The sequence below is a fragment of the Apostichopus japonicus genome, chromosome 19, assembly GCF_037975245.1.
Source record: "Apostichopus japonicus isolate 1M-3 chromosome 19, ASM3797524v1, whole genome shotgun sequence".
In the NCBI taxonomy this organism is placed as follows: domain Eukaryota; kingdom Metazoa; phylum Echinodermata; class Holothuroidea; order Aspidochirotida; family Stichopodidae; genus Apostichopus; species Apostichopus japonicus.
In genome coordinates this window covers 6,192,723-6,218,718 of record NC_092579.1, presented here as the reverse complement: position 1 = coordinate 6,218,718, position 25,996 = coordinate 6,192,723, and the positions used below count along the sequence as shown (strand labels likewise).

The window sequence follows — 25,996 nt, the reverse complement described above, 5'->3', positions numbered from 1 at the left end:
ACGCTTCGCGCCAACCATGGTGGCGCTCCGCTTAGATAGTTTGCAATGCCGAATCTACAGTTTCGCCCCTCCCTTGGCAAATTCCTGGCTACGCGCCTGTATTGCATTGTACTGTATTGCACTGTATTGCATTGTTCTGTACTGCATTGTACTACATTGCATGTTACTGTACTGTACTGCACCATACTGAACTGCATGTATTGCAGTGTAGTGTACTGTATTGCACCATACTGAACTGCATGTATTTCATTGCATTGTACCGTATTGCACTGTATTTCATTGTACTGTATTTCGTTGTACTGTATTGCATTGTACTGTCCTGTATCGTACCATACTGCAGTGTATCAATTGCCATGTATTGCATGCATTAAGTCTGTAATCCCAATGTACAGCAATGTTTTCCAGGTGACATGCACATAATTTTACAAAATTAACCCTCTATTTCAATTTAACGTGAACTTCCAAAGAAACATAAAATTGTGTTCCTATAATTTATAATTCTTCATAATATTATCGTAATAATTAATTAATATTTGTTCACCGTATTTTCTAAGCTAAAAATATTTCTCTTTGTATAAATTTTGAAAGAACCACAGAACTGGCATCAAGATATATATGTTACAGTCCTTATCTTGTCTGTTCAGTTATTTTCATTTATTTATAACATACACATACATATATACATATATATGAATCATTGTATGTAAATCACACAGTAAACATCCTAGTACAATAAAATATGACATAAAACTGATAGCTTTCCATGCTGTACTGTATTTCATATTTTACTGAACAGTACATGACTACCAACAATACCATGACAGTCTTTACCAGTTTCGATTCTTCTTTCCTTTTATCGAATGGGAACTTCCCAACTGGTTTACCTTGAAAATATTCATCATAAACGAAGCAATAAAATCCTCCCTCCAAGCAGATTGGCTACATACATATAATAACGTGATCAATGTTCATAACCTTACGTTAGATGCACTCGATTAGTCATGATACGAATATCTCAAGAATTCAATTGTCACCAGACAGTAGAATAGCACAGTATAATAACTACCCAAAGTAAGAACATAATGGTGCCATTGTGTATCAAATATAACAATGCCTCAATTATTGTTGAATAACCTTAAGCATAAAGTACAATCATGTTTCTATTCCTTAATTATTATTTCCTTTGGACAAAGACCAAGGACCTTAAAGATCTTCCATATTTTTCTCCCTCTGCTCAACCACACCCCCCCCACACCCCCTGCCCTCCACAAAAATAGATTATAAATAGTTAACATTTCAATAATTTCTTTGGAGGTGATTTTGATTGTCTAATGTTTTCTTAATTGTTAATTAGTAGTAGACTGAGTTCCTATAAAACTTACAGAATTTAGAGACTTGGAAACTGCTACACAAAATCTGAACGGTAAATTATTTGCAAAGTCGGTAACTACAATTACGGCTACATCCATCCAACACGTACAGGGACGTTGTACTCGAAGCCGAAGCCTAAGTGAATTAATCAGGTCACACATCCGGAGTCTGTCAATGCTAAGTTCTTCAATACCGCCTTCATCACCATTTCGGGAAAGGTTTCATAATGAAGTGTTGATTTCTGAATTTAGGAAAGTTTTGATACTGCAACTTTTACATCATTTAACATGAGCAATCTTCCCTTTCAATTGCTTTTCCTCTGTCTTCTATCTTCGAAATTGAAAACTATTTATTTCCACTTCACCATAACATAAACAAATGTATTTGTGGGTAGAAAAATGAAGGAGGTCAATAGGGTCAGTGAGGGTGTACAGTGTTAAAAGATTACCAGGGCATTCTAGGCACGGTAATGCGGTGCATAGGTTGTGGGGAGACAGGTAAGTGGGTCACTCGTAAATATATACAATACAAATACATTCCATAGGAATCAAACAAAATGACGTGAAGTTGGGGAGACCTGGCAGAAGCAGAGCTTATCGAGGCCAGGCCTCCAACAAAAAAAAACACAAATCCCCCCTCCCCCCCCACACCAAAAAACACCTAAACATAGGGAAAGCAACTAAAAACTTTACACATGCTTATTTAATAAAGACCGTTTTAGTTGTTTTTTAAAATGTAATAGTGATTTTGAACTATTGACCAGGATATCTAGGGGTATCTTCATATTCTTTTCCCAACTACCTCAAATCTACAGATCTATACTACTCTCATATCAAGCACACCAGCAGCTAGTATGCTATGTAGTCTTATCCAGTTTTAGCTGTGTAATTTACAAGCAATCAAGACTGTTACAGTTAAACTAATCATTGCAAAAATGCAGAGATCTCTAAAGACTTTCTGCAAATCTATAGACTTAAGGCTAACTCTTTTATTTAATCCCACAATAAACCTTTGACCTTAAAAGGAAAGAAACAACAGCACAACCAGCCTAAAATAAACAGAGATTAACAGAGACTGTATCATGTGTATGTTAACAAGAAAATGGTTACAGTAAAATAGGGGCTGCAATTTGATTAGTTATCAGCGACAAAGATTTTATCTGCATGGTTAAGGTAGTGCAATAATTAAGGTTGGCTCATGGATGCACTGGCGGTATACCACGTGTGGACATTTCAAATAAATATATTTATTTTATTCCATTTAAAATGTCTCTCTCCCACCTCTTCCTCACCCACATATAATTTAGAGCAGCAATTCTGTTTAAATTTCTGCAGAATCTCAATACTTTGCACAGTAGCAAATGGTTCTTCAATGACTGAATATACTGCTTATTAAAACAAAAAAAGGCTGGTAACCTTTGGAATCTATAGGTGAAAACCACAAAGATAATTCTTCAAATTTGGGGGTGATAATTACAGTTATGTATATCAGAGTATATGATTATAGTCATTTCCTTTTAAGGTCGTGTGTAGAGTCACTGCCTGTGATTTTCATAAGAAACATGACATAACAATAAGACCGTACCCTCAAACTTTGACAAATAAGGTATTCTGTTGGGGGGGTTTTTCTGTTTTTTTTTTAGACTTTATGGCACTTTATTTTAAATTTTTCGTACCCTGTTTCTTTTTGGTACCCTGAATCCCATGTGATCATTCAATTCAGCTGCTATGAGGGGAACAATACAGTGAAAGCAAGGAGACATACTCTTTGATAGTTCTGATTCCTGAGACCAAATTACAAAATTACCAGTTCCTCTGTGGCTTTATGCTAATACCGATTTGAGCATACAGTTTACCAATATTTCATGTACAATAGGCATTCCAAGACTGACACAAGAGCTGTGTGCTTCAAGTGTCATGAAGTACTTCTAGTGCTATGTATGTATGTATGTACTGACTGTACACTAGTGTCTAATTACCGAGCTTTCTAGTCACTTCGCCCAACAACCATTTCGCCCAACTGCCATTTCGCCCAACCAGCCTGGTCATTTCGCCCAACCAGCCTGGTCATTTCGCCCAACCAGCATGGTCATTTCGCCCAACCATCATAGTCATTTCGCCCAACCAGCATGGTCATTTCGCCCAACCGTGTTGGTCATTTCGCCCAACCTTATTTTTACTAATATTCAGTCAGAATAATATTACTTTTTCTATTCCACTAGTTTAATTTGATTTATTTTGGGTTAGGTTACTTCGTAATAGGTAAATAAAAAAGTGAGGTCCGCTCGATATCGATCGGAGTCTGAGCAGTTATTTCGGGTATAATGGGAGGATTACACTACTTTAGGCGTTTACGCATACAATGGAAGTTATATTATTATACAAACACAGGGGAATCGGTCTTCATAAAAACCTATCAAACCTAACCCCTAAAACACTGATCCATCCTACTGACTTACAATTCCCGAACGTTTCCTTATTAAATTGGAAAAAAAAACAATATAAAACCCGTCCGTAATATTGAATTACTATATTTAATCAATGTAACCACTTTATCAATGTAACCACATATGTAATCACATATGTTATCAATTTAACCAAGACTTCAAGTTTCCTTAATACTCGGTTCGTATCCCGTAACGTTAACAATTCCCGAACGTTTACTATATCAAACCTATCAAACCTAACCCCTAAAACACTGATCCATCCTCAAGATTCCTTAATATTCGGTTCGTATCCTGTAACGTTAAAAATTCCCGAACGTTTCCTTACTAAAGCTATACAAAGTAAAGGACTCCAAGTTTCCTTAATATTCCTTAATATTCGAACGTTTACTATCAAACCTAACCCCTAACACACTGATCAATCCTCAAGTTTACTTAATATTCGGTTCGTATCCTGTAACGTTAACAATTCCCGAACGTTTCCTTTTGAAATATCATATTTAATCAAGGTTGGGCGAAATGACCAGACTGGTTGGGCGAAATGACCAGGCTGGTTGGGCGAAATGACCAGGCTGGTTGGACGAAATGACCAGGCTGGTTGGGCGAAATGACCAGGCTGGTTGGGCGAAATGGTAAGGTTGGGCGAAATGGCAGTTGGGCGAAATGGTTGTTGGGCGAAGTGTCCTGCTTCCTCTAAATGGACGGTAGCAAGCTGTGTGTGTATTTTCTGGGATCGATGGTGGTGTCTAACACTTCTGTAACACCTCATTCAAAACTAGGTCAGATTACCGGCATTAGACGTTTCTTTTTGCACGAGTCTTCACACCCTTTAAAAATTTTAGGCCAATACAGATGAGGAAGCAATTGTATGTTGCATCATAATATTTGGCAGCAAAATTAGGATCCGTTCATGTTGTTCTCTTATGAATTGCCCATGCACTCCATCCATGCAAGGTTCACCAATTATACAGAAACTGACATTTATAAGCTAAAATGACAATGCACTTTGAGATTATAATGCAATGAATGATTCGGTTTTGGCCTATAAGACCATTAGGCTCTGGCAAGTGTGAAAACTAATCAACATTTCTACAGCTATGAGCTGTTTTTGGTAAGAATTCAAACTAAATTTCAGACTCTTATTAACCAAACAAGCTAGATATTTATATAACACAAACAGTGCATCAAAGTTGTACAGTCATATATCAACGAGAATTTACTAACAGGATATTAATTTTCAAAATAAAATAATCAACAACCACGTGAAACAGAAAGTGAAAGCACTTTATTTCAACCAAGTATAACAGGGTCTCTCTTTATCTGATTAATTTAAATTAGTAACAACAAAAAACAAAGGAAATATCCTGTGACAAAGCCTGTGGATGAAACCAATCTACGACCATTTTGACCAAGTGAAAACAGAGAGTAAGCGCCAATATTTCAACCAATAACAACTGGGTATCTCTTAGTTTGAATAATTTAAACTGCAGTTAAATTAGCAAAAGAGTATGTGACATAGGCTGTGGATGAGCTCATCTAAGGCCTTTTAGGCCAGGCATCCCTCCAGCCACTCCTATACCCCTTCTTCCCCACCACCCCCCCCTCCTTCTCCACTCAAAGCAAACAGATGACATCAGCTCATTGTATACTTATTGGTTTCCTCCCTCGGTAGAATATAGAGCTTTCCAATTTCTCAAATAAGACGGATAGGGTCGTGTTTAAATGGTTTAAACAAGTAAGGCACTTGCAATTGTAAAGATGACAGGTTCGAATCCTGACAAGATCATTGAAAGGATCACAGGTTCAAATCCTGACAAGATCATTGTAAGGATCATAGGTTCGAGTCCTGACAATGATGACAGGTTTGAGTCCTGACAAGATCATTGTAAGGATCACAGGTTCTAGTCTTCACGAGATCCCTGCATCATTTATTTGGTCAAGGCACTTTCATCTTCAATCCGGTGTATAAAATGGGAACCTGTGGGGTAAACCCCAATGCTTATTGGTCTGGGTATTTTACGAATGACGATGATGTGAAGCCGACGCTGTCCATAAACTTACCACAAACACAGTAGTTTACGGGAGGATTTCCGGGATTGAAGCGGATGGAATTCACAGTCAACAACACGTTGCAGGACTTGGAATTAATAGGAGTGTGATGACCATAGAAAGGAACATGGGTAGAGAGGGAGATGGGGGGGTGGGATGTGGTGGGAGAAGCAGTGTGAGAATGTTATCAGTTTGTAGGATGAGTAGATCGGTGTGTGTATGTGTAAGAGACGGGTGAGAGATTTGCTTATACCACCAGATTGCGGCTGTACACTATGGGATGTTCCCCCCGCCGTGTCCCAGGGGAGGAATGAATATTTGACAAGTAACCAATGACCAGGGGTTAACTGTTTTCAAGGCATGTGAGAAGGCCTTGTTGGTTAGCCGATTTTAATCTATCATCAACATTTTTAGTTCATTTTCGTAAATTTTGCTGCTATTTTCAAAACAGAAATTCCAAGACAATACAGTTCAGTCTGCTGAGTAGCCAAAAATAGAAAGAAATTTATGTCTAAAAATACTTGAAATTTCTGATGATAATTGCCTATGTAGTCTAATAATGTGAGCGATTCATATCAATATGGGAATAGTTTCTAAACAACAATGCATTCAAGTTGACGGAAATCATTAATTAATTGCTAATTAGAATTCAACGAGTGGAACGAAAAGCATTCGGGCTCTCTTAATACGATCATTCGCATTAACTCTACTTTGAACAATATTTACTAAATATGGTTGGTAGCTACTTGGCAAAACATTTTTTAAAAGGCAAAACATTTTTTAAAAGGCAAAACATTTTTTAAAAGGCAGATTTGAAAGCTTGCTAATACTGGTCTCTACTTTGAGAAACTCTCTCATAAGCCTGTGTGTCTTTGTTTAGCATATTAATGAATATTAAACTTATTTATTAATTTCAATAAATGGAACATTATCAAAACAAAGTTTTTGAATCAGTTTACAAATATTTAAATTTGTATTTCATTTCAAAATTAATTGACTTTGAAACTGATAAGGAAAAAATTTGAGTCCAAATTTCAAGTGAGCCCCTACTTAAAAGAAGATAAAAACCGTTGCCAAGGGAACATAAAGGCAGCTTTGAAAATCTCGATGTCAGAGGATTTAAACAACATCGTAATTTAAAGGCATTGAAGACTCGCCCCAAACCGCGGCCATCTGCAAAAGTTAACTTTCCGTTGCTTGCAAGTGACGTTTGTTTGTGTCGCTACAAAATGCAGACCTGAGATGTCCATGGCTGTATTGTTTGTACACTGTGCTGTGGGTATTGACCGCAGCTGTATGTACTGACAAATTACCGATGGTAGCAAGCTGTGTGTGTGTATTTTCTGGGATCGATGGTGGTGTCTAAGGGAAGCCTCGCAAATCTAACCGCCGGTTCCGGGCCGGCGGAAATCTGGCACTCCTTGCTCATTATGCATGTGCATATTGGTCCCATGGTTGAATGCACACATGCTGGTTGCCAGCCGGAGTAATGAGCACAGCGTCCTGACAACACAAGGGTGGTTATTCTTCACAAACAATGAGCAAACTTGGCCAAGTGACCGGATTAACTTTTGCGGTTTTGACAGTCAATAGAGCGGTAGTTTATGTTGCAAAGTGACTTATACACTAAAATCCGCCACTACCAAATGTCCGAGATTCAGTACTTTATATAATTCTTGCAAATCTTCCACGTTATCAAACCTCACAAATAAAATTTCTTGGGTCTCTTATGAACAATTGTGAAACTCCGCTACTCGAAAGTTCGATAAAAGCAGCCTTTACCTGGGCCTATACATTATGAGCCTTGTTCAACGAGTGGTACGTAACTATGAATTAAAAACTGAATCAGCCATTGCATTAAATATATGCCCCCAAGAGCTTCAGAAAACCCATATTGACAAACCAGAATTTAAACAAAACAATAGTTAAGCTATGCCACATATGTATGTTAAAGAGAGAACATCGACCGTAACGTTGATCTCTGAAGCTAACTGCGACACAAATTCAACGAATAAACAGATGGTTTTGATTTTCCAATTGACTTAGTGTGTTAGGCTGCCATGTGGTTAGAGATATAAGTTACTATTCGGTGAAAATTTTACTATACGTACATCAGTTTACAACTGCAGTGTTTACCCCTACTTAAATATCATCGTAGGCATACTGCCAAACAACCCCCCTGTTTAACACCTGTTTGTTAACATTTTTGGCACGTTTCCACAAAACTTTTCATGGAGTAAACTATTTTGGCTCCACTCTAGAATTAATTAGGTAAGTCAGTAAAGGATCGGTAAAGTTATGCGAAATATTATCTTAGACGTTCAAGGAAAGTATATATCCCCGTAACATTAAGGTAGTAAAACACACCTCAAGCCAACCGGCTCCTCCGCATGAACAAAACATTCTATTCCCCATGATACACGAGTCTATACCATACAGACATAGCACGATATCAAGGCCCCAATAGCTACAGTATGGCTATCTTTATGAAAGTAAACCTTTTAATCCCATGTTTTAGGCCACTTGGCATGATTAACTGAATGCTAAATATTGTTTCCATGTCCTTGTAGAAAACGTCAACTTCGCAAAATACAATTAGTTGTGTTTTTGTTGTTACGTGAGATCCGTAACCGGCGAAGTGGTTAGGCTATTTACTATACACTTAACTATGGTAGGATATTAATTTTTCCTTTTTTTGGGGTGGAAATTCTAGAAAATACTTTCTTTTTCCCCCGCCAGATGTGGTCATATGGTTTATTCATAAATGGGTGTACTAGAGCCTTGTCTACATGACATTAAATGCATTTAGCACGATATGCCAGTTTCGCGTGAATTTTTCGAAAGTATTTTGCTCGATCTTTCGTAAAATTTGAAAGGTGTACCAACTTACTGTTTGTACACAATTGCTAATTTCTCTACTGATTTTCAGAGTAGTAAAGGACGTTTTTTTTTACGAAGTTCAAAAGTCAGTAAATGAAGTTGATAAACTTTATTTCTTTCAACTTTCTTTAATGCTAGAATAACATTTACACTTAAAACGGAGAAAGGATAATCGCATTTTTTCCACATTTATTTCAAATTTCTTTCACAAGAAATTATCGTCATTTGTTCAATCCTCATGATGTCTACGATCTAGCTGGCTAAAAAAAAGTACAGCTTCGTTGGAGTGCGAAAAATTCCCTACAGTCAACCGATTTTTTTTCACCTAGCTAGGTAGTTTAGGTCCTGTTCTATACAACTTAGTAGGATTATTCTAAAGTCATCCCGTATGTTAGGCTCTGGTTCACGCTTATGTGCACGTGTACAAGAAGTGAGATTGTGATTTCAGTTTTTTAGATTTTTAAATCTTAAAAATTCAGGAAACTTAATGTCCTTGCAAAAAGGCAACGAAACTTTTTGTTCCTACTTGGCCGACTTGGAAAATAAGAAAGATAGCATTTTAGATTCCTGCAGTGTAAATTCACATTTCCTTACTTATTTTTCACAGAAGTTTTGCTTCTGCAGTAGGATAAAATACGGCGTATAAACATACTATCTTTTTTGAAACGTTTGAATACCTTGAGACTTAGCTATGATGTTTTGTTCAACTCACTATTGTGTTCAAATCGGCTTAGTAAAAACTTGACCGCGGCTGTGAATGTAACTGTATAGCCTGGAGGGTGGTTTGGAGAGAGTGTGCACTCAAGTGTGACTCATTATCTGCTTGTGGCTGTGCTCATTATAGCCGCGGAAAAATCCACCGGCCCGGACATGGCGGTTAGATTTGCGAGGCTTCCCTAACACTTCTGTTACACCTCATTTGAAACTAGGTCAGATTACCTGCATTAGATGTTTCTTTTTGCGCGAGTCTTCACACCCTTTAAGTCAAAAGTATAACCAATCAGCATCAGCTACTCTTGGAAGAGATCAACCATTTGAAGCTACTCTTGGAAGAGATCAACCATTTGAAGTAATTCAAGGCGTACTTTAACTTAGATCCTTTACAGGGGTTGAGAATTTGGTTAAAAACAATATCTGCTGAGATGAGCTGAGATAAATCTACTGTACCTTCGTAGTCTAATTAGTGATAACGTTATCAATTAATGGGTACATATTTGTTGTCACCCTCAACTATTTTCACTTCGGGTCCTAAAAAAATTCAACAATATTAAAAATGATTTACACTTCATTTTAAGCTATTGTCTCCATTCTTCCTTGCTGTTTCCCTTCACTATGCTCAATAAATTTAAAATACCAAATGTGTATACAAAATGGATTTTTTATTTTCTAAAAAAAAAAAATTAAAATTGATATAATTAATATACCACTTTAAAGGCATTGAATACTCGCCCCAAACCATTTGTGGCCCTATGAAAAAAGTTAACTTTCCGCTGCTTGCCAGTGAAGTTTTCTTCTTGTCGCTACAAAATGCAGACAGTAATGAAACGTGATACCTTGTTATCTTTTATCTAGACCTGAGATGTCCATCGCTGCTATGTACACTGTGTTGTGGGTATTGACCGTAGCTGTATGTACTGACTGTACATTAGTGTCTAATTAATACACGGTAGCAAGCAGTGTGTATATTTTCTGTGATCGATAATGGTGTCTAACACTTCTGTTACAACTCATTCGAAACTAGGTCAGATGACCCGCATCAGACGTTTCTCTGTGCACGAGTCTTCACACCCCTTTTAAACCACAAATTGAAATTACATACTTAAGTTATAGTCGCATCGCTAAAGTATCGCTGAGATCTACACAACACATGTATGCATATAGCAGCATAGTGTTTACATACAATTTTTACATAATATCATCCATTTATGATAAATATACTCTCCCGAACTTTACAAATAAACAGGCCAAGCTGGTTTCCTCGTTAAAGACAAGAAAAGAGACAGGAAAAGAAGAAATTGGCTCTAACGTTCCTTTCGATTTGCTACGTTTGAACCTATAAACTTCCTTTCTCTGCTGTTGTCAAGCACATTATAAGTGTTTACTAAAACAATCCAATTGGGTTTTTTCTATTTACATACGACAACTAGGGTTTCATTTCATAGATACACTTCACACATGTATACATACTGATGTACGGATGTAGCATAGTATTTTAAAAACTTATAAAACAAAACAATTAGTAACAACAGATCATATGACATTATTGCCTGTGGCTGTCGTGAGTAAGATGAACAGGAAATGATTTCGTACAGAATAAATGGAATAGCAGTTAGAGTCATCAAAAACTTGCAAGAGAGATGGAAATCAGTCAAAAGTGTACATGTATTTTTATTGGTCATAATTTTGTGGTTACCTTCAATTATGTATGTACTGTCACACAGATTCAGCATATAGTCTTAAACACATTGGAAACTATTATAACAAAACAACAATCAGAAACACAGATCATATCTTAACTCGTTCCAGAGAGACTAGTCGACAAAGAGTGTTCAGTTAACAGGAAATAAAATTCACATTATACATGAACAATGGGAAATTGACTGGGAAATTATACACAAAATTTGAAAAGAGCAGAGGAAATTGAATTAAATTCATCAAAACGTACAATGGAAAGATATACTGTATGTGTACATTTTCATTGGTCATAATTTGTGGTCATTTGTGACCTAGCTGTCATACATGTTATATAATGGTCACACCATTTCCATTACAGTGATAAAGTGACATTCTCCTTTTGTTCTACAATCTACTGACCCAATGCCTTGTTCAATATAAGTAGTGTTCATATTAATAGCACACATCTGGTCACTGTAGGACAGATCAATGAAATCCATATTACTTTAAAACCACTTTCATCCAATGTTCTCAACCACCAGTCCTCATCGATATAACAAAGACCGTACATAAACTGTGATCTTATTAGTGCATGCGAGACATCATGCTTGGCCTTCACATGTAGGTCATGGTGGGGTGCGGGTCGTGAAAGGGAGTGGTGGAGTTTGGGGGTGTGGGGAGGAGCTATAGGGTAGGCAGCGGGAGTGGAATCTGTCATACTTTTTATATTTATACCTTTTCTAGCTATTTTATTTCAATGTCTGTGTTGATGCCTACACCCCTAACCCTCCTTATCCCCACCCCTATACCCTATACCCACCTCTATACCCTATCCCCACCCCTATACCCTATCCCCACCCCTATACCCACCCCTTGCTTAATTTAAAAAACTGACTGATTTTGTTCTCCATGCAGTTTGCTGTTTCAATTTCCTTGTGATACTTGTATACTTTGGGTGACGGTTCAAAAAACTATTCCTTATAAAGGAGAAAAACACATACTACAAACCAAAAAAAAAATGCTGTAAAATTGAGTATTGTTACAACAACCTATATACAGCTCACAAGCACTTAGCCTTCACCTCAACCATGAAACCTACTGTGTGCATGTTTCTATTTCCTTGTAACACATTAAAGCATTCTTGTTGAAAATTTCTCCTCACCAAGACTATACTGAGACATTAGTCAAAATATTGAGATCACAATTGATCAAACTTTAATAGGGGATGTTGAACCCCTCCCATCGCTCACATATCAGACCCTGTGATAGATTAGGATCCGGGAATGATCAGACAGACTTCTCCCTCTGTGTTAAATTTGTAACATAAACACAGCTCCAGGTTCACCCAGGATCAGCTGTGATCTCTAATTTCGGTTGTTATCTGTCATTCACATCCCACTGCTTTATATGGATACCAGCCTCAACTTGTCTGTCCAGTGATCATGAGGGAAGGGTCTGATACCAAGCAAGGGGGGGATCTGATCATCTGATGTCAACACACGATCAAGTGGTCTGATCCATGATGTAGAAAGCTGCCTTAAACGTTGTTTTCGCAGCCCTAACACACAGTTTGACTTTGCTTGAAAAGGTGTCCTCTGACCAATTATTTCCTGACAGTATCTCACTTTACCGAAGAAGCAGAGTAGGTAATACTTTCTACTCAATACTTTTCTGTTTTGAAACATCCACTTCCTGAGTGATTTTCCGAGACATGTAACTCTACACGATACACTGTCAGATTCAACCACTGTGTAAACAACAGCTCTAGGTGTTGGACTCCATTTACTGCTTTAAGTTAGCTAGTGCATCTACATAAACATTCCTTTTCAGATTTCCCAAGTACCACTTGAAACAACCCATAAATTGAAACATACTGTAAATCACACACCAGACGAATCTTTGTGTATTTTTCCCAATGTAGCCAGAAAATAACTATTAAAATTTTTTTTTTTATTTCTGGCTGATTCAAGTTTTGTACAGAATCCTTTAGAGGATCCCTGACATCGAGTACTGTGAAACAGACTTATTGAGTGAGTAGAACACTACCGCTCCGCTATGCATCAGTATGAGTACAATGAAGTATAATTTCCCCTTGGTATCGGCGTGAGTACTTTACGAGAGTCAAAGCTGCCCAGAGTAGGAGTACGAAACCCTGGGTGTAATTACAAAATACAGGCAACGTTACCTGAAAACGAGAATCCACTCAGCTGACCTGGCTTAGGAGTCTATGGGCTCTGATGCTCACCTCCCATTTACCTACATATTTCCCTAATTACCTGCAGGGGCTTGACATAACCGATGGCACCGGTGGCAAAAAGCTGTCATGCCCTCCATGCCTGCTGAGGTGCCCCTGCAAAACACACCCAGCCAACGGCAAAAGTAGCCGTCGTGCCCTTTTGGTTTGTCGTCATTTAACCCATTTTTAAGTGCTGTACATTACGAGTAGTGAACTAAGTTCCATCTTGAAGAGATTTTGTTTGATTATTCCTCAGATTCATTTCTGCCGTCATGCCCCTCCCTTCCCATGATGCCCTTCAGGATTGAAACCCACCAATGGCATTTTTGCTGTGCCCTTTTTTGAGGCTTATGTCAAGTCCTGTGCCTGCATTTACTACAGTCTCTGCCAAAGCTGTTGGCAATTCACAAATCCTCTGTAAAGTTATTCAGCATTTAATCCCCTGTGTGTGTTTGTGACACTTTGTACTGCACTTGTATTACCATCGGTTACTATTATATAATATTAGACAATTAATGGTTGAAAATCTAATCTGGATAATCCAGAATGCTGAGAATAGCAGTCTGGATAATCCAGTTTTCACTGTACCTTATAGTTAGTTATTTCCAATGTGCAAAGGTATACAGAGATTCACAGAATAACCTTGAAATATCATGTAGGAATTAATTCATTCCACTACAGTGAGCTTAATGCTAAGGTATCTATGGGAAGGAAATAGAACTGGAAGTCTACCACATCTTTGCATTAAAGCTGTATTTTGCATCGGTTGTTAACTTTGTGAAACCTTGACCAAGACGTATGTAATAAACACACATATTTAGATAGCACCCATTCTAACTATTAAGAGATCTTTGTAGTTTAAAGCCATTTGCATCGCACTCAATTATATAGGAAAATTCAGCTTTGACTGACAGAAGAGAAATGTATTCTTAAATATTAAGCCTCCTGGTGAAGCTTGCATTCAGTTATTCTCCGTTTTTCGTGATAAACTAACACCATTTGAAATTGACACGTTCTGTACACCCAAAGGGAACTTGAAGCATGCAAACAGGTTTGATTTCAAAGAAAGCATACTGTTCCCTAAAACATTACATCTAATTTCCTACTTCAAAAATAGAATACACCTCAATGTAAACACACCTTACAGTAGTTGTTGGCATATCGTTAAGTTCACATTTCTTTATAATTGGGTATAAAAGTTGGAGTCAGAGCTCTAGCCAGTTCAAGGTCAAAGTGGTAAGGTGAGAAATAAACATTTTGCCGTGTATATTCCAAAACTTACTGGTTTGGATATTTACGAGTGACGAGCTTACCTGTCTCCTCACAACCTTAGCACCCCATTCTACCGTGCCTATAAAGTCCTGGTAAATAAATAACACTGTGCGCCCTCTATGACCGGACCCCCCTTCCGGTCCCTCCTCCTTTCTCATGAGACCATTCCTGAAGAGTGGCCTCACGGACGCGGGAGTGGGGGTGGCAAGGACTGGCCACCCCCAACGACCCCCGTCGAGTTAACTTCCCAAAAAATTCACTGACGCCTTCCTAGCAGGGGGGAGTGTAACCCTCCCCGGCGCAGCGGGAAGGGGGGACACTCTCCTGAACCCTGCAGGCGGAACTACCCCTTACACTAACAAGGAGCCTAAAGATTTACGGTCCGCCACTTGTTACCCTTAGACCAACTTAGGTGAGAACGTAAGTGGAAGACTATGTACGCAAACGCATACGGAAGCACATAGGTACACTCATCGATAGACATAGTTGATGGCTCTCTGGTGGATGGTGGTTCTGTCTATCTGGTGTGAAGCTCGGAGTCGTGAGTCAAGTCGAGCGACCGCTCCTCCGTCCGGCTGTGTCCCACCACCCTCTCGGGGGAGGGAGGCGGGAATGGAGACAGGTAAGCTTGTCACTCGTAAATATCCAAACCAGTAAGTTTTGGAATATTTACTTCGCTCCTCGCTTACCTGTCTCCTCACAACCTTAGCACCGAGTGGCACTGCCCGATGGTGGGAGGCCCGAGGGGTGGGACCTGTTACCCACCGGACCTCGCATCACCGCGCTACCAAATGCCGCTTCGGCGTGTAAAGTGTCGGTCAAGTAGCAGGCGACGAACGTAGTTGGAGTTTTCCACGCTGCTGCTTTGAGTATGTCCTCTATCGGGATGCCGGCGAATAGGGCTGTAGAGGCCGCGGCCCCTCTGACGTCGTGAGCCCTTGGTCGGGAGGTCCCCGATGTGAACGGGCGTATGATCTCTACTAGCCACCTGGATAGAGTGTCTTTGGAGGCCGCTGCGTAGGGTGGTCGTGGTATGATGAAGAGAGAAGTTGATTGTCTTAACTTCTCTGTCTTGCTCAGGTACCACTTCAGTGCCCTGACTGGACACCATCGTTTGTCCTCGGCTACTGATGACATGGTCTTAATTTCCGGGATGAAAATGTCTCCTGGCAGGAAGGTCAAGGTCTGGTTCTTTGCAATAAATGACGGGTCTGGAACCATCCTCACCCCGTGGCCCTCAAATCTGATGTGATTCTGCTTGGTGGATAGGGCGTGGAGGCAACTCCTCCTTCTTGCTGACGCCACTGCGACGAGGAAGAGTGTCTTTTTTGTGAGGGCAGCCAGGGAGGCGTTAGCCATTGGTTCGTATGGTGGTCCTGCCAGGGCATGTAACACTGCTGAGAGTCCCCAGGAGGGGGCTAGCCGTCTGATCTGTGGGCGACGATTCGCCATGCCTTTGATGAGCTGTGCAATGTACGGGTTATTGCTCAGTGTGGAGCCATCTGGGAAGCCCTGGTGGATGGCAGCGATGGCCGACCTGTAATTCCTGATGGTGGAGACTTGTTTCCCCTCTCCAAAGAGTGAGAGGAGGAACTCGGCTATCTGTGTCACAGAGGCAGCAGGCAGCAGTATCTGTCTCGGTCGGCACCATTGGTCGAACTTCCGCAGACAGGAATCGTAAGTCGCTGCGGTCGTTCCCCTTCTAGCGTCGGCTGCCATCGCGGCAGCTGCTTCTGAAAAGCCTCTCTGTCGTAGGGAAGACCGGACAGCCTCCAGGCAACTAATTGTAACCCCTTGATGTCTGGGTGGGAGAGAGTTCCCTGTCTCTGGGACAGTAGGTGAGGCTTGTCCGGTAGACTCACTGGGACGTCCATGAGGAGTTGGGGGATCTCGGCGAACCAGGCTCTGCGAGGCCAGAACGGGGCTATTAGTGTGAACCTGCCCTTGGAGTTCCGAATTTTCCTGAGGACTTGTCCGATCATACACAGCGGCGGGAAGATGTACGCATCCATGTGGTCCCAGGAGAGGGACATTGCGTCCGTGTGGTAGGCCAGGGGGTGGAATCGTCTGGAACAGAAGGTCTGGAGTTTGTTGTTCTTGTGTGTTGCGAACAGGTCTATCGTGGGCCTGCCGAAGATCGAAAAGATTCTGTCGCAAGTCTCCTGTTCCAGAGACCATTCGTTGGGGTCTATATGCCCCCTGGATAAGGCGTCCGCCATCACGTTGAGCTTGCCTGCGATGTGGGAAGCCCGTAGGATCGTGCCGGAGTCCTCGGCCGCTGTTATCACCTCCCACGCGAGTCGGCACAGTCTCTCTGAGCGGGTGCCCCCCTGCCGATTGATGTAGGCCACCACTGTCGTGTTGTCGGTGAAGATTGTGGTTATCGTTCCCTGTACGTGGTCGTTGAAAACTTCCAGGGCTCTTTTGACCGCCATCATCTCCAGGATGTTGATGTGGAGAGATCTTTCTGTTTGGGACCACGTCCCCCATGCTGTGCGATTGCTCCAATGAGCTCCCCATCCGGACAGTGACGCGTCCGTCGTTATCGATGTCATTGGTAGCTGTATCGCAAAGGGTACCCCTGAACTCCAGTTGTTTGGGTCGAGCCACCATCGAAAGTGTTGGGTGACCTCCTCTGACCTGTAGATGAGCGTTGTTTTGTCTGGGTCTGTAGGGTCTGCGGACCTCAGCAGGTGCAGTTGCAGAGGTCGCATGTGTAGCCTGCACAGTCTCACTATATCGACGAGGCTGGCCATGAGTCCCAGGGCCCGGAGCCATGTCCCCGTTGGTGACCCCCGGTGTGCCAAGATCTGTTGTGTGGTCGCCTTGACTGCCGCGACTCTTTCTTCTGAGGGTCGGGCTACCCCGGTGGTGAAGTCCAGTATGGCCCCGAGGAACTGGATCGTCTGGGAAGGTGATAGCCGTGATTTCTTCTGGTTCACGATCCAGCCCAGTTCTTGAAGGGTCTGGAGCGTTTTGTGGACGTTGTTGGTTGCTTCCGATAGGCTGTTCCCTACTACCAACCAGTCGTCTAGATATACGTAGAGGGTGACCCCTCTTTTTCTGAGGTAGGCGACTACTGCTCCCGCGACTCTCGTGAAGGTTCTGGGAGCCGTGGCTAGGCCGAATGGGAGCGCCCGGAACTGGTAGTCTTGTTCTGCGTACCGGAACGCTAGGAATCGTCGGTGTTCTCTGTGTATCAAGATGTGCAGGTAGGCGTCCCGTAAGTCTACGGTCGCCGCCCACATGCCCTTTCTGAGTAGGGGTAATATTAAGTTTAAGGTCTCCATACGGAAGTGTTTTGGTCTGATGTGTTTTGTGTTCAGGGGTTTTAGGTTTAGAATGGGACGCCAGGTGCCGTCCCGTTTTTTGGTCAGAAAAAAGGAGGACCGGAAGAGTGGTCCCGTCTCTTCCGGAACTCTTGTAATTGCCTGCTTGGCCAGCAGGGCCAGAATTTCCCCTTCTAGGGCTAAGCGTTTGACGGGGTCCGTGGGTGTGAGTGTCTGCCTTCCTCCGCCCCCGAAGGGTGGGCTGGAGGAGAATTCTATTTTGTACCCGTGTCTGACTGTGTCCAACACCCACTTGTCCCCGCCAATAAATTCCCATTGCTGGGAGAAGTTTGCTAGTCTCCCCCCCACCGGCGGAATGGCCGCGGTGAGGTGGGCACCCCTAGGGCTGGGCGGCGAACGCTGGTCGAGTGGAGGAGCGGTCACTGTCCCGTCTGGTCGACGACGAGCTTCTGCCTCCTCTGGGGGCCCAGGGGCGGGTCGGACGGAAGGCTGCCCCCCGGCTTCTGCCTCTGAGAGCTCCTCTGCTCATAGATTTGGCGGGTGCTGCTCTCGTTCCCCTAGGTGCTCTGCTCTCCCTCGGGCGGAAGGGTCTGGTTCTCTGGGTCGGTGGGGGTCGGAATTCTGATTTGGCCAGAGTCTCCCTTCGGGCCACCTCTTCCTGCAGTTTCTTTTGGAAGCAGCCCGCAAAAAGGTCTTCCCCGAGGATTGGTAGTTCCAGCATTCTGTCCTTCGCCTCCGTCGAAGGCCAATGGATGGCGGAGACGATGTTTTGTCTACGGGCCTTTACGAACCTGGTAGCGACCCTTGCAAATTGATCGTACGCGAGCCTGACGAGGGGGCCCAGCAGCAGGAGGAGCTGGCCCGCTTCGTCCCTGGATACTTGGCTGCTGTCCTCAGGGAGCTGTTGATGGTGTCGCATGAGGACTTCAGCTGATAGCATTAGTACCGATGCGAACTTCATGCCCGAACGGGCTGCCATGTCCATCTCTACCAAAAGCTCTTCTAGCTTCCTCTGGTCCGGGGTCTTGAAGACGTGTGTGGATGAGGCCCCTTGTTCGGCTTTTAATCTCTCCTTGGCCTCCTGGGGGATGGTTGGGCATCTAAATAGATCCTTCCAGGCCTCGTCAGGTACCCTGACCGCTCTATCTGCCCTGGCCGGGAAGGCCGTCCACTTGGTCTTGTTGGCAATGGCCTCAAATCTGTCATAACAGGTTGCGTCTACTGGTATGGTAGTTTTGGGCTTATATGACGCTTCGCCGGTCGCCGTCAATTTTGATACCCGGCCCGCCTTCTGCGGTTGCGTCTCGGGTTCCTTGAACCCCAGGTGTCGTCTGAATATGTCTGCCGCCCGTGTTATTAGCTCCTGTGGGAGGGCTCCTCCTGTCGCGGGCGCTTCCTCCGGTTCGTAATTGTGGCCAAAGCTGTCCTCCATAGGATCGTAGTCGAGAGGATCTGGATCTATGGGCTCCCCTTCGTCCTCCAAGCCGGAAAGATTCACCGACGCTCTGCAATCCAGAGCGTCCGGGTCCGGGGCCGGTTGCGGGGCCATGGTCGATACGGGGCTGGTAGGGCCCGGTGCCACGTCGGCTACCGTGGACGTCCTTTGCTCCAGCAGGGGCCGTAGCAGGCCGGTGAGTTTGGATAGCCAAGCTGGTTCCTCTTCCTGACGCCGTCTCGGGGACCGGCGCCTCCTCTTGGATCTTCTGTATCCATCGTCGGAAGAGTCCGAGGACTCGTCGGAGATTGGAGAGTATCTCTTCCTCTCTCTCCGTCTTGGGGATCTTGTATGCGACCCCGATCTCTCCCTTCTGGGTCGGCGGGAGGACTCTCTCTCCCTACTTTCTCGGGCCGGGATCTCCGTCGGAACCCGCCTCTCTGGCTCCCTGTCCGGCTCCCTGGAACGGGACCGGCTCCGTCTCCGCGTCCCCTCGGTTGCTCTCTCTTTTGGACCCGAGCCTCCCACGGCCGGAGGGCCGCGCTCTGTGGGTCTGTGTAGCTGCGGCCCGGACTGAGACGGAGTCTCCAGCCCGGCCGAGCTGTGCCTCTGCTTTGGGGGTCTTTTCTTGGCAGGAGCCTTGCCTTTGCTCCTGCCCTTCCCTCTGGCCGTAACTGATCCGGACGTAGCCGGGGCCGTTAGGGGAATTCTTTCTCTTTCTCTTTCCTCTCTCTCTACCTCTTTCTCTCCTTCGGCCCTCTCATGGCCACTCTCCTCCACCTCTCTCTCTACTACTCCCTCCTCCTCTCTATCTCCCGTTATTCCTGGAACCTCCGGCGCCCCGATTGCGCTCGGGATCGAGTCCAGCCTTCCCTGGAGCTTGCTACGTAAGCCCTCAAGCCACAGGTCGATGTCCTGCCACTGAGCTGGTGTAAACTTAATACACACCAGGCAGGGGTCTCGTCGAGTGCAGGATCTGCATTTTGGACAAAGGTCATGCTCGTCCCAGGCTCTGCCTGGGCGAAACATAGAGCAGTTGATGCACTTCAATGGATTGCGTGACATGCTGAATAACCGGATTAAGGAAGATTACTTCTTAGTGATAAATGAACAACAATAGAAGCTTAACGTAAGAAGGGAGAACTAGGGAGGGAATTATGCTTAGGTGGAGCGTAGCGTAACCTAGCAACGGTAAACAAGGTAACGCTACGGGGTGGCCTAACGAGAAAATGGAAGCTGAAACGAAAATGAGAGAGCGAGAAATACATACAAAAAGGAGTGAATATACGTGAGCAATAAGAGTCCCCAAAAGGGGGACGAGAGAAACTAATTGGGGGGAAGAAGCTAGTAAACAAGCTAAGAAAACACAATAACAACAACACGCTTTAGCGTGGGGAGGAATAGGGCGGGAACCTAGGCAGTTTCGCGGAACTGCTAACCCCGCCGCAAACCAACCCGAGGAGGAAACGCACTACGAAAACAGTCCCCAAAACCCTCCCTTTTTGACAAAAAGGATACTTATCGGTCAGGAAAGGACTGTCAAACTTCTAAAGATCCGAAGCTAAAAAACTTCCGGCGATCGTCGAAGAAAACCAAGACAATTTTCCAAGGAAACTATCCACAAGAAAAATATGCGTGTAGGCACTTGGAATGGTAGAATGAAAAAGGAGGAGGGACCGGAAGGGGGGTCCGGTCATAGAGGGCGCACAGTGTTATTTATTTACCAGGACTTTATAGGCACGGTAGAATGGGGTGCTACGGTTGTGAGGAGACAGGTAAGCGAGGAGCGAAGTAAATATATATATATATTCACTGTTCTGGATTTTCCAACTCCCTACGATTTCAATTATAAATATATTTATATATATAAATTAAAGGAAAACCTGTTAAACAAATATGCTGCATTTAGAGAAAGGCTGGATCTCGAGTGAGATACAATAATTAAATTAGGTAAGTGATTGGAGGTAAAACAGCCAATGTTTGGTTTTTGCAGAGCTTTCGTGCAAAACTAGCTCTTCAAAGGATTGTCTGGTGGCCCAAAGAAGTTACCTTAAAAAATAGTAATTAATTTTCCAAACATGTTGTCAAAGTATGAGAACGCTAATGTTGCGTTTGACAGAGAAACGATTTTTTAATCGTTAAGGATAGACATTTCAAATATGACTTGAACAGTACAGAACGTGACGTCAGCTATGCTAATGCAGATTGGGACATAACCCACCCTCCGCACAGTACCTATACGGTAATCACAACAAAAACAGCGTGTGTATACAGATAAATTTCTTCCTTAATTTCCGGTGAAATTTCTTAGAAATTAAATATGTTTTCAAAAACTCCCTAAGCCGCCATGTACTAGATCGGTGGTTCCGTGGTCTTTGTGTAACACAAGGTAAATTTTAACAGCAGACTCTTCGTTGTTTAGGCTATACATCGCGCTATCCAGCTCCAACGTGAAGAATGTTCGCATGTAGGATATACTCAAACGTTGACAATCAGACAGTTCTGCGAAGCCTAAGCTTCTCAGTGCTACATTCTGCTCTGACAACGATTCCGATAAATTTCTTCCATAATTTCCACTAAAATTTCTTATAAATTAGATATGATTTAAAAAACTCCTTAAGCCGCCATATATGTAGTAGATCGGTGGTTTCGTGGTCTTTGTGTAACACAAGATAAGTTTTAACAGCAGACTCTTCGTTGTTTATACATCGCGCTATCCAGGTCCAGCGCGAAGAATGTTCGCGTGTATAGGCTACTCTAAAGTTTACAATCGGACAGTTCTGCGAAGCCTAAGCTTCTCGGTGCTACATTCTGCTCTGACATCGATTCCGCCAAGTTTCTTCTTGTGGTGTAACGAATACTTTTAAAGTTTCCTTTTACTGTTAATTTGATCCGTGAATTTTATTTCAGCGATTTTGAAGAACAGTTTATGAACTGTTTGAGTGTGAGTGTATTATGTGCAACGCTATACAAGTACACCAACTGGGCATCGTAGGATATACGTTCGCGAGTATGTACGTTATATATATTAGGCAATCTAATGTGCTTACACGTGAGTTTATTTGCTGCGGATATGGGAGTGCTAACTTCAAGTCACCTGTTTTGCCTATTTGCAAGCACTACGTCAATCACCATATTGAAGCGTTCGAACAAACGGTACTTTTGGTGAGAAACTGGTGAATTTGAAAACCAGATTTCTACAAGAAGAAAACGTCGAATGGGGACAATTTTTACATGGAAAAATAATAACTACAAGGACAATGTATCAAAATCTTCCACCAGACAATTCCTCATGTTCACTGAAAGTGACAAGGAGTAGCAGGAATTGAATTATACAGTATATACGAAGAATTGCTTGCATGCAAATTTCACAAGGATGCTTAGAATACAATATGCTCCTCTTTCTCAAAGTGAAAAATAACTTTTCCTCTGAACAACATCCTGTTAAGGAGTAATTAACAGTCTCTTTCTCTGACAAATTTATGATAATGTGGTCATTACTCGTTAGGCATTCTTGCTTCGTTCCAGACTGTTGGTGACTATATTTTACTAGCTTGTCATCATTCCCAATGTAAGTTTGGTCGACTCAACAATAATTATTTTTATTCTTCAGGGACCTCCTCTTTCCTATAACGACAGCAACATCAACTGTGGTGCCATGAGATAGTAACAGACCAACGCAAGCTACAGTACAGTGCTAAGTAGACCGTAAACAATCAGATTAGTAACAAACGCTAATTCTATTTGACGACCAGACTAATTGTCACCAACTTAGGACTGACGATGGTTGTGGTTTATACCCACCCCACTATAAAAAGAATGATACCAATGTCTCCAGTTACACAGCAATAAACCATATGAATACAAAAGCATGAACAATGAAATTTTTACGACCACTTAATAAGCAAATAGGCCATACATTTGTAAAGCAGGTATAGACTGTATGAATGCATATATGGTACATGTATTTCACAGCACTCGTGATATATAGCAGTGACTTTTCTCACACAGACTAGGTCTTTTGGGAATGTATTTTGTGCATAATCTGGATCTCCCTCAGTCTGAGTAGGGCATGTTTTATGTGGTTATATACAGTATTCTAACTACTGTACTCCAAATCAGAGCAAAATTGTTAAGTACAATAAAAAAAATATTTTCCCCACATATCGCGGGTAATATCCTTTGTTTTCACTTGGTGTGTGCCTAATTCCCTAATTCTTGATGAGACTTACTGTATATGTTTCAAGTAGCTTCACCCCTGCTTGAGAATGGTGATAACACATTAATTATAACTTCAATTTACAAAGTAGGGCCATTCTCGGTCACGTGTGTGACCGAAAAATGGGGAGATTTGCACTTTACCACTAAGTAACTACTTTTAGGTAAAGAAAGTTAGGTTGATTGTAGTACTTAAGTATGCACTAGGGGACTCTTTCACAAAACCATATAGCTTAGCCAAATTCAAAACATTCATGTGCTGGCAGAGGTCATATAAAGGTCGGTCACGTGTGTGACGTGAAATGAAACTGGCTTTTTTGCACAAAAAAACATTGGCAAATTCCTCAGTTTCTAACAGGGCTGGATAACCCAAATTTCTCATGTTTCTACCTTAATGTGTTTCCATTCTAACAAGACATTTCACCTAAATATTTCACTTCTTAAAATTAGCATAATACTACATAAGCTTAAAAAATCCGGTCACGTGTGTGACATTGTTGGGTCACGTGTGTGACATTCTGAATTTTCAGTCCATAATATGCAATTTTTGCAGAGCAAATGTGACTCTAGTAATGACCAAAGAACAGCACTGATGTTGATATTCCATAGGAATTACTTTAAAACAGTTTTACTGCCATTACTTGGAGGGTCACGTGTGTGACATTTTTTGGTCACGTGTGTGACATTCTGCATTTCAATGGATAAATGTCACACACGTGACCATCGGTCACGTGTGTGACGACTAATAAGAGGCTATTAATTAATCGTAGGAATAATTATTTGACTGGATATTTTGCAGAACTAACAGTCTGTACCAAGAACGGTTGCATATCAAGTGTGGACATCATAAGGCACGTCAGATACTTTTTACGAAAACTTTTGTGTTATTTTGGTCACGTGTGTGACATCAAAATTATGCTAATTAGCACCCATTATTAACGAAGAATTTAAGATCAGGAACCTCTGCATTAGGAATGAAATAAATGAACCCATGTATAACTGCCTCCATGTGACAGTTGATAACTGAAATATTATTTCTAGATACTCATGTAGAAGAAACAAATATACAGTTATAAACAACAAATTTTGGCTACAACTTACACTAATGCAAATTTATGCAAATTAGTATGTTATGGTTGTAATTTTAATGAAAAAAATATGAAACAGAAAACTTGAGGAATCCCACTAAAACAAAAAGTATAGCATTAGGTCCTGCTGAACACTTTAATTTTTTCATGCCAGTTTCATTTTCCAGAGAATGGCCCAGTAAAGCTTTAACAATCTGGCATTTTGCTTTAATTATATCACTTCTTCTTTTTTTTTTTGTCGCTCACCTACCGTCCAATTAATATTTACATTGCATACAAATTTCATACAATTTTTTTCCACTCTACAGCAGAGTAAACTAGCAAACCAACAGTGCGATACTGTACACAGCATGTCTATTGATAAATGCAGAGCACATATGATAGTACAGTACACACATATATATACTGTGTTTGTATGCAGGAGAGGCACTCCCATATATGCAGACTTACTGTACACCTCATCACTCAAGTACAGATGGATTTTTCAGCAGGCAGTTGAGGTGCCTGTGCATTGAAAAGATCTTTCAATTTTCAGGTGTGTTTATCATCAAATGAGTTACCCTTAGGAGTCATTTGACTCTCGGAATGAATTTATATCGAATTCAGAATATCAAGTTGCAGTGAGAAACAATTTTCGGTGTTATGTTTCAGATTAAAAAATGTCAGAAATATTTTTTTTTGTAAAATTTCCAATTTGATTTTAATACTATTATGGAACTGAAGGCAGAATGTCCATCCAAGCCCTACTTTTGGAGTTCTCTCAATTTAAAACAGTTCCAGACTTTTAGAGATATTGACCTCAAATGACCTTTGACCTCTACAAAAGGTCATTTTATTCAGAGTTTGTTGCTAAGAGCCAATTTGCAACTCATAGTCTCATTTCAAGAGAAGTTCTCTTTGTACTTATACTCATGCTGTTGTACTCCTACAGTCCTACTACATACCCTGTATATGAATTCTATGTGGTATTGTCAGCTCCTAACCACTATACCTTAAGTGGATGCTCTGTAAGTTGGGTGATGATCTTCAACGGTCAAGACCAAGCAGGAATGTTAATCGAACCTCTGTATAGCCGAAGCATAGCCAACTTTGTAGCCAAGCATGTATAGCCAAGGCATGAAGGCAAACCCCACCCCCCCCCCTTCAATATAGCACCAGCATGTGCACAGGAAAGTTAATCAAGTTATAGACCATGAAAACTGTACCCATCCTTTAAATTACTGCTGCCCCTCTTTAAAATGTTGATGCCCTTCTAATGCAGAATTCCTGGCTTGACTGCTACATTAAATGGGTCTCCAATAAAGCAGTTTTGTCAATGTG

At 42.0% G+C, this 25,996-nt stretch overlaps 1 protein-coding gene across 5 annotated transcripts in view; it reads right to left on the bottom strand.

Annotated features, from left to right (window-relative positions):
* LOC139960193 (rho GTPase-activating protein 17-like) overlaps positions 1-25,996 on the bottom strand; it is a 94,657-nt gene that overhangs the window by 43,385 nt on the left and 25,276 nt on the right. For 4 of the 5 annotated variants that reach the window (XM_071958374.1, XM_071958376.1, XM_071958379.1 and 1 more), the window contains exon 1: positions 17,405-18,275. The exons of the other annotated variant lie outside the window; for it this stretch is intronic. In XM_071958374.1, coding sequence (XP_071814475.1) covers positions 17,405-17,935 — 531 coding nt within the window. In that variant the 5' untranslated portion in view covers positions 17,936-18,275. Of the gene's footprint in view, positions 1-17,404; positions 18,276-25,996 lie in introns of those variants that run through there. 5 annotated transcript variants of the gene reach the window in all.